Source organism: Octopus bimaculoides, chromosome 1 (assembly GCF_001194135.2).
Source record: "Octopus bimaculoides isolate UCB-OBI-ISO-001 chromosome 1, ASM119413v2, whole genome shotgun sequence".
NCBI classification, from domain to species: Eukaryota; Metazoa; Mollusca; class Cephalopoda; order Octopoda; family Octopodidae; genus Octopus; species Octopus bimaculoides.
The window spans coordinates 107,374,391-107,384,723 of record NC_068981.1 but is presented as its reverse complement, the minus strand read 5'-3'; the positions used below and the strand labels follow the sequence as shown (position 1 = coordinate 107,384,723).

At 31.2% G+C, this 10,333-nt stretch overlaps 1 protein-coding gene across 6 annotated transcripts in view; it reads left to right on the top strand.

Annotated features, from left to right (window-relative positions):
* Positions 1 to 10,333, top strand: part of LOC106868291 (voltage-dependent calcium channel subunit alpha-2/delta-2) — a 207,694-nt gene that overhangs the window by 112,322 nt on the left and 85,039 nt on the right. For 4 of the 6 annotated variants that reach the window (XM_052969102.1, XM_052969096.1, XM_052969105.1 and 1 more), the window contains 3 exons: positions 1,478 to 1,606; positions 2,898 to 2,976; positions 5,895 to 5,944. In XM_052969102.1, the coding sequence (XP_052825062.1) occupies positions 1,478 to 1,606; positions 2,898 to 2,976; positions 5,895 to 5,944 (258 nt within the window). Of the gene's footprint in view, positions 1 to 1,477; positions 1,607 to 2,897; positions 2,977 to 5,894; positions 5,945 to 9,182; positions 9,267 to 10,333 lie in introns of all 6 variants that reach the window. The other 2 variants (XM_052969095.1, XM_052969104.1) reach the window with 1 other exon arrangement.

Below are 10,333 nucleotides of genomic sequence, written 5' to 3'. Positions count from 1 at the left end.
AGCTGGATGCCCTTCCTAACGCCAACCACTCAGAGAGTGTGTGTGTGTGTGTGTGTGTATGTGTATATATATAATTATACATATATGTATATTGTTTTTTTCTTTTATTCTTTTACTTGTTTCAGTCATTTGACTGTGGCCATGCTTGAGCACCTCCTTTAGTCGAGCAAATTGACCCCAGGATTTATTCTTTGGAAGCCTAGTACTTCTATCATTCTCTTTTGCTGAACCGCTAAGTTACGGCGACGTTAACACACTAGCAGCGGTTGTCAAGCCATGTTGGTGGGGACAAACAGACACACAAACACATGCACATGTATACATCTTGACCCGTATTTTCTGTAGGGGGCTTTTGAATGGATATTTATCGGATTTCATAGTGAGGCATTCAAGAATTAACTATTAGGTATTTAAACACCCAATTCCTTTAACTTTTTCATCTTGATTGAGAGTATCATGAGTGGAAGAAGGATTATACTAATACGGATTTAATAATGATAGCTTAGAGAAACTTCACGGTATATTTTAAATGTTTTTCTTATTTTCCATTAAACTTTCACCAATTGATGAAAACAAATTCGGTCTTTGTGATCTTCTGTTTATGGAAATCTTGGTTCTTTTTGTGTGAAACAATTGTCAAGGATTATGAAGTAAAAGATTAATCCATCTTAGCATCTAATCTGCTTCATTTCATTTATCTGATGAAATTTATATAGTTTTGTTTAATATATTAAATGTTATATGGATTATTTGTTTATATATGTATATATATATATATATATATAAATATTTATATATGTATATATATGTACGTGTGTGTGTGTGTGTGTATATATATATATATATATATATATATATGTATTAGCCATTACTATGATTGACCGCTGACTGGACACTATTCAATTTTTTTTCTCCGTGTTTTTCTCCTTGTCTCCGTATTCTTTCTGTTGAAGAGCATAGCTCGAAACGTAAAAGGCTTTCCGTATTCTCGAGCATCATACTAATACATCCTTTTGTTGTTTACATCACCTGTCCTCGTCTGTTGTTGTTTTTTTCGTACATTCTTCCATATATATATATGTATGTATATATATGTATATATATATATACACGTGTATATATATATGTGTGTGTGTGTGTGTATTATTCTATTGGTCACTGTTGTTGAACCGCTAAGTTACAGGGACATATACACACCAACACAGGTTGTCAACTGGTGATGGGGGACAAACACACACATATGACAAGCTTTTTTCGGTTTCCGTCTACCAAATCCACTCGCAAGTGCTATACAAGAAGACACTTGCCCAAGGTGCCATGCAGTGGGACTGAACCCAGAACCATGTAGTTGGGAAGGAAGCTTCTTATACAACCGCACCTTCACCTATGCATATTTTTTTAATGTTTATCTTGTTCTTCTCATTATTTGCTACTTATTCTTATTTTGTATTTATCTTAATATATCATTTTATTATAGTTCAGAAACAAATCTAAACAAAATGGAGTTGGTGCCCAGTGCAATGAAGTCATCATGTTACTTACTGATGGTGGAACTGATAATGCCAAAGAGGTTTTTGAAAAATACAACTGGTCAAAAAATAAGTCGGTATGTATATTTTCTTACATTTAAAATGAGCCTCGCAAAAAACTTATTATTCTTCAGCCCCAGGTCAACCTTGATTGATTAAATCTATCATCAAAAGCTTTTCAGTCATGCCCATCTTCTCTTTTTTCGTATACAGTGTATCTCTGACCACATCAATATATTCTCCCTTTTAAAGCAGACTGTTGGATACAGATTTGGCATCTATTTCTATCAGGTTGAGCAACCACATACAAAATTGCTCTAATTGTTCTTGATGCATATGATGCTAATCATTTTATCTATATTTGATATAAACTGACTACATAAAACTTATATTTGATTTTTCTTAATGTATTAATACTTTTTCACAAAGTAGAAAGATCAGTTCTTACTGCTACTACTGTTACATCCTTCACCTGTATTACCCTTTCTACAAAGCTTCAAAGTAATACATCTTGCCTATAAACTTGAAAATATCATGGTGTACATTGTTTAAAAAAAAGTATGTGAGTAGTTGATTATTTTCCTATACCAGTCAGTAGCAATGGATTTTGTTTTAGTATGCAATAAGTAGCAAGTACAAGCTTAACAAGTTGATAAAGTCCAACAAGGCAGAAATGTGCATGTTAGCATTCTCATCACTACATCAGTGGCAGACAGTTTTCAACTGCAGCTGGTATATTTGTTTTTAAACAAAGCACAACTATGAGAGATATTATCTCAATATGAATATTGCAGTATATTTGCCTTTTCTTGATGTATATATATTATGGTACACACACACACACATACACACACATATGTACCTGGTGCCACATTAAAAGCACCCAACACACTCTGTAAAGTGGTTGACACTTGGTAGGGCATCCAGCCATAGAAACCAAGCCAAATCAGCCTGGAACCTGGTGCAGCTCTCTGGCTTGCCAGGTCTGGTCAAACTGTCCAACCTGTGCCAGTATGGAAAATGAACGTTAAAGGATGATGATGACTATGTTATATATGTGTGTGTGTGTGTGTGTATATATATATATATACACACACACACACATACATATGTAGTTTTAATTTTATCTATAGAAAAGCTTATTAAAATCATAATCATAAAATATGAAGTAGAGAAATGAGTTTGTAAGAATAGACTGACAGATTGACTATACTTTTCCTTTCTGCCACCTCTGATGAAGTAAGTTTTAGTTGTGAACTGTCCATTGTTTCAACTATGTTCGTTTTTACTAAATCCAATACAATTGTGACTATATTAACATAATTTATGTTCAATTCCTGGTTGTAATAACATTTCTTTTTATTACAGGTGAGAGTTTTCACGTATGCAGTAGGTCCTACTGCAAATCCTACGTCTGCTATTCGTTGGATGGCCTGTAGTAATCGAGGTAACCTTACTTGATGTTTTCAAACTTAATTATATTTTTACATATTTTGAGTAATTCATCTATTACATCTCCTTAATCTTTGTTATAAACCCTTATATTATAGATTTGAAATATCTTACAAAAGAATTTGGTTGATTGTTTAAAGAATAAATGAAAATGACCACGTTGATTGAAATTCAATGAGGTACCCATAATGTACCTGTTATTAGAATTCATTTAATTCTGGCATACTGTAAATTTGCGCATGTGAGACATCTTGGCAATAATCTTTTTTTTTTTTTTTTTTTTTTTTTTTTTTTTTTTTTTCTTTTCTTTATGTTTACAAGGAGTAGGCAGTTCTCAAAAATTTACATATTTGTATAAATCATTGTATTGAAATGTCACAGTAATGTGGGGAAAATGTATTTTAGGTTAGTTTGTTTTAGTTAAATTAAACAAAGAATTGTGATTAAAGATATCTGCAATAACCAGTGGAAGTGCTGTAATTAATTATCTTTGTCAGAAGTTTTTGATCTTTTTATTAGTTAGCTAATCTGAATTGATATGTTGAATTTTAAAGAACATTAGAAAAGCAAGTGTTTTTGTAAAAACAAACGACACAGGTTTTTATAACATGGTTGTAAGGAAAATGTATGTAATATTACTTCAATGAAATGTAAGAAAATCAAAAGGATATGAAAATCTATTGTTCAAATTTGTCTGGCAATTTGGAACAGAATTCCTTTAAGGTAAATGACAATAAAGGAATTCTGTTCCAAATTGCCAGACAAATTTAAACAATAGATTTTCATATCCTTTTGATTTTCTTACATTTCATTGAAGTAATATAACATACGTTTTCCTTACAACCATGTTATAAAAACTTGTGTCGTTTGTTTTTACAAAAACACTTGCTTTTCTAATGTTCTTTAAAATTCAAGATATCAATTCAGATTAGCTAACTAATAAAAAGATCAAAAACTACTGACAAAGATAATTAATTACAGCACTTCCACTGGTTATTGCAGATATGGACCTCAACAATAGAGATAAACACATGCTCACACACATACATATAAATGTGGTATAAGTGGGTTATCAATCCCAAATGTTGAAATCCTGAAATATCAGAATCCCCAAAATATCATTCAGATGTTGAAATCCTGAAATATGAAAACCCCAAAAATATTCAGAAAAAAAAAAAATTTAAAGCACATTTATCAAATGTGAATCTATTTGAGAAACATTAAAATACATTTACTTTTTAAATGAAAATATATGTATCAGAGGGACAGTGAATGAAAACCTGCCTTTTTTTCTCTGAGACATATCTTGTTCTAGGGAATACATTTATTATCACCTTCAGTGTGATTCAGCCCTTTTTGAAATTCTATAATTTGATATGCACCAGCATGAGTATCCCTTAAATTTTTCACATCTGTCACACTTCAATGTTGTTTAGGGTACATGCAATTATATACTAACAAAAATCTGGTAGAAATAATGTTTGTAATCAAACAACTGCATCTTTATGCAAATCTTTTCTTGGCCTTGAGTCAGTCAGTAAATTTTCTGGCTTCTTTAGATAAAAAGACTTTCAGTTCATTAAAAACTCCTTGAATTTTTATCAGACTAAAGGAATGCTAATGCAAAAACATTACACAATTTTAAACTGAAGTTTTTTGTCGTTGTGGTATTGTATACTGAGTTCATTCTTCTGAATTTTCAGCCAAATACAGCATTGTAAATGGAAAAAAAAACTAACATTGTTAGTGACACCTTGCACTTTACCTCTAGAAGCCTTAATTATACTCAGTTCTAAATCTGTCATGGCTTGGTGATTTAATTACATTCTATTTTTTCCTACAACGTCTTGTAAATCTTCAAATTAGCATTTATAAAGCACTTTGCCTTTTCCAATCATTGATACATAAACAAAGTTTTTAAAGTTTTCAGATCCACCAAAGATTTGGATTGTGTATAGTTGACAAAATATCAAGGAGATAATTTTAAAAGTACTACCCATTACCTGAAGTGAAACAATTATGCTAACTTCTCTGTTAGTGTTGAATATAAAAAAGTCTAAGAATTGTTGAACCTTTTTTTTAATAGTACTCTTTACTTGTTTCAGTCATTTGACTGTAGCCATGCTGGAGCACTGCCTTTAGTCGAGCAAAGCAACCCCAGGACTTATTTTTTGTAAGCCTAGTACTTATTCTATCGGTCTCTTTTGCCGAACCGCTAAGTTACGGGGACGTAAACACACTAGCATCAGTTGTCAAGCAATGTTGGGGGGGACAAACACAGATGCACAAACATACACACACACATATGTATACATATATACGACGGGCTTCTTGCAGTTTCCGTCTACCAAATCCACTCACAAGGCTTTGGTTGGCCTGAGACTATAGTAGAAGACACTTGCCCAAGATGCCACGCAGTGGGATTGAACCCGGAACCATGTGGTTGGTAAGCAAGCAACTTACCACACAAAGTTGGAATAACTGTGTTTCAATGCCATGATCTTTACTATTTAATGTCCATTTTCTATGCTGGCACTGATTGGATGGTTCAACAAGATTCAACAAGTCAGAGTACCACATCATGCTCAATGGCTGTTTGGCACATATATATAAATGTGGTCAGTACTATACCCAGTATACTCACCCTTTCATCTGCACTGGCTTGGTCATGTACATTGCATGCTGGACAGGAGGGTCCCAAAAGATCTCTTGTCAGGGGAATTGGTCACCAGCACAAGAGCACAAGGACAACCTCATCTTCATATATATATATATATATATTAAGACAGTATGACTCACCCCAACACAACAAAATATATATAAAGCATATTGAGCAAACATTTTTACTTTTGAAAATTTTGTTAATGGTTTGATAATGATGATAGTTATACTGATAGCTATAATTTTTTTCAGGTTATTTTTCACAGATTCCAGCCATGGGTGCTATACGATCCAAAGTTCAAGTAAGTATGGTGTAGTTTAAAATTCCCAGTACAAATTTGATTTGAATATAAAGCAATATTCATTAAAACAATATTCATTTCTGATACTCTTCAATAACGACTTTCATTTTAAATAATTCTGTAATTGTAAATATTTATCAGTGAATTAATTTGCAAGTTCAAAATATTTCTTAACTTCTATTTTGAGATATTTTATTAAATCTAAAAACTTACTTTGTCATGTATCTCGTCATTAAATGGCTATTCTGTAATTGTAGCATGATTCTATAAAGGATTATATTTTTTCCAGGTGTTATTCAGAAAATGTCTCAAATCATATTTTACCATTTACTGATTAAAATTAAATCATAAAGTTTTAAATAATCCAGAACCTTTTTTTAAAAAAATGCATTACAGGTTTACTTATGGAAATTAAATCTAATTTGTTTTGTTTTTAATTTAGAGTATAAAAACAAACATCAGCTGTTTATAATGGAGTTATAAGATATTTTTGCATGAAAACAAAATCAGGAAGAACAGTTAATTAGATTCAAAGGAATCTTGCACCTTCAAGGGGTTTTAGCATTCAGTGAAACAGAAAATGTATTTTTTTTTTACTTGCCTAATTCTCAGCTAGTTTTGAATATGCATTGATTCTTGTTATCATTGTTTCCGAATTTTTTTGTGTAAATATTTTTAAGCATTGATTTTTTTTTTTTATATAAAATTGTTTTTAATATTTGAAAGAAATGAAAAATGTAGAAAGTAATTAAGTCATAGGAAGATTCCAATAATGATAAGTAAATAGCTCTTTTTATGTAGTTTCTTGTGAAAAAAAAAACACATTTAAAAAAAATCTTTTATTCCAAAAGGAAAATTATATCCATTATTGTTGAGGAGATATGTATTTTTGTAAGAGCTCATTGAACCTTACCAAATATTCAAATATTAATAGATGCAATATTTTTTGTTAGAGTAATTACCAGTAATGAATTATATTTGGTAAATAAACATGTCTCAAAAAATGGGGCATTGGTTATTAATGGGTTAAAGAATATACGGAAATTTCAAATTTAATATAAATAATATTATAAAAACTTTTATGTTTCTTTTGTTATATACTTCATATTTATAGTCTAATCCAAATATACCATTAAAATAAACAATATAATAGGAGAAATATAATTAAAGAGCCTAGAGGAGCCAAGAAAATGTAAAAATTTATAATATTCATAGTTGAATTATGGCTTTTAATGCTGTATAGGCATAAATAATTTGAGTTTGTTGAATATTACTCAATGTCACAACAACGCCAAATTTGATGTTAGAAAGGTTGGAAGAATATAACAATTTTCAACTAAGAATGATAAGAAATTAAATTCAGTATAAACTTAGTCAGAATTTGATTTTGTTAAATGAATTTATTTAAAATTTGACTGGACTAAGCACATAATCATCCTCATGCTCACTTAATTCTAATTATCAATATTATGTTCATAATGTTGATATTGATGATTGCTTTTGGATTTGATATTAGCATTGCTATCCTTCTTCATAAGAAAGTGAGGGAGAATAAAAAATAGAAAGAAATGTAAAAAAATTATGAGAACTTGTCATTCTTTAACCCTAGATAAAAACTGAGTAGACATGGTCTCAATTTCTTTTTAAATGATGTGGTATGAGTTGGAGATCTGGCCACTTTCTAGCAGGTCAAACAGCTGTGTAGTGTTATTGATATTGTCTTGTACTTCTAAAATATTAGATGGGAGTTGGGGACTTGGCTATTATTTCTAGCGTGTAGAGGATTCTTTGTTGGTTGTAAGAGACTTTGTATAAGGGTAATTTTTCTGGTTAATAAACAAATGTTAAAGACAAACAATAGTTTGTTTTATAATAATCTGTTTGCAAAGCAAAATTACATAACTCATAGCATAAAGAATTATCCCCTTGATTATTATAAATTATTATACACTCTCTGAGTGGTTGGCGTTAGGAAGGGCATCCAGCTGTAGAAACTCAGCCAAATTAGATTGGAGCCTGGTGTTGCCATCCGGTTTCACCAGTCCTCAGTCAAATCGTCCAACCCATGCTAGCATGGAAAGCGGACGTTAAACGATGATGATGATGATTATACTAGAATAATTTTTCAGCACACCCTTCCTTCATTGGTGATATGTAAAATTTGCTTTGTAAAACATAAGCTCCATTCCATCATCCTTATTTAAGATATCACCATATATTTGTCAATTCATGTTTTTACACCCAACATAAAATGGTACCTCTCTTAGAATTTCCATTTTCTACCAGATAGTTTACGTAAAAAAATCCATCATTTGTGTGAAAATTAAATACACCTCCTGTTTAAAGAGTTTAATTCTAAAACACATTTGGTATAGGTCAACACATATTGTTTTAGAAAATTTATAAAAAAGAAACTATTAATTAGTTCAGTTAATAACATTACTACTGATAATAGTATTATTGCTATTTATTCATGTCCATGCTAATTAACAATTGCCATTATTCCCAGCACTACTAATACTAATATTAACTTACATTACTTTTGATAATTATGAGCATTTATTTGGTGCTAGTACTTGTATTTATTTTTTTTTCACTTTAGAAGGAGGAAATCTAAAGTCATCGTTCATAGAATTTGAAATCAGATTCTAATGGAATGTAACTAAATTTTGCTTGGGGTTCAATCAGTTCAAAATACTACTAATAGTTATAGTAACAACGATAATAACAACTGTAATAATAATGTTAAAAAATACATTAGGAATGCACGCACATATATATAATAACCCTAATGAATCCTACAAATAATATATATAAATAAATATATTTATATACATGGATATATTCATACATATTAATTTACATATATATTCATACATATTGATTTACATATATCTATATAATGCCTGTTTTGTTTTGTAATGTAATTTTGGGGTATATTTCAACCAGCAATAAAAGGCTATTGATTAATGATGACGAAAGCTATTTGAAAGGAATTTCACAAACAAAATTTAATTTTTGTATTAATAATTATATGCAAAGTAAGAATCAATGCATATTTTATAGAAAATATTTATATAAATGACTACATTTATTACTAAATACAAAAGAAAAGTAATAACTATAAGTTTTGGAAATTTTTTATTGTTTTATTTTGGTTGCAATCCATGTGTAAAATATGTTGGTACTGCTGTAAACTGTGTGACTTAAGCTATGCTTGCTATGTTATTTATTCCAGCACTATATAGGAGTTCTAGCTCGACCTTTGGCCCTTAATCATTCTGAATACATCAAGTGGGCTGGGGTGTACCAGGATAGCCATGTAAGCTGGCTATTACCTCTTCCTTCTACAACTTATATTCCTATATTAATTAGTTATCAACACAGTGTTATGTCACATGATCTTTTTTCTTTTCTTACTGCTTGTGTGCCTTGTGCTCTAGTTTCTTTACTCTCTTTTACTTTCTTGTGTTTATTTATTTCATGCAAACTGTTGCTTGCTTATATTAAAATCTTTTTTTTTTTTCTTGTGCAATTATTTTCATATCTTTACCATATGTTGTTTCCCTTACTGTTAGTGCATTTCCTGCTGTTTTTCTCTACTTTCTGCATTCTGTGAGACTGTTTTTATTGATGTCAAGTGTATCTGATTTTAGCCTGAACATAAAACAATTTGTGCGTATTTCTTATATTCTTAAGATAGCTACAGTCATTCAGCTGCAGCTGTGCTATGGTACCAACTTAGAGGGATTTTGACAATGTTATAAATTTAAGTACACATTCAACAACTACGCTACATTGCTAAAATAAGGGGACATAACACACCAGTTCACACACACACACACACACGTGTGTGAGTTTGTGTCTATATATATGATCTTGGAAGATCATAGTTCAAATAAGAAATCAGTTATGTAGAATGCATACATTTGTTAGTAGCAAAAGGCCCTACAGAGCTCAATCATTTGATGTGTCCAGTTTATGTATGTGTGTGTGTAGATGGGTGCATGTATGTATGCACATTGTGTCTGTGTGAGTGTGTATGTATAATATATATACACTGTATGAATATATGTGTGTGTTTATATGTGTACATATGTATGTGTGTGTGATTGATGAGACCCCCTTAGGTCATGACTGACCATGGGATTGCACCTAGAAAGTTACCACCCAGGCACAAGTCTGGGCAAGGTTGTTTATGAAAGACCAGCAGTCGCCCATGCATGATGGCCTCCCCTCTCCATGCCACCAGTGTTATCCAAGAGAAAGACAAAGGCCGATACATCTTGGCACATGTGACGTCGCAACTCATTTCTACAGCTGAGTGAACTGGAGCAATGTGAAATAAAGTGTCTTGCTCAAGAACACAACATGCAGCCCGGTCCGGGA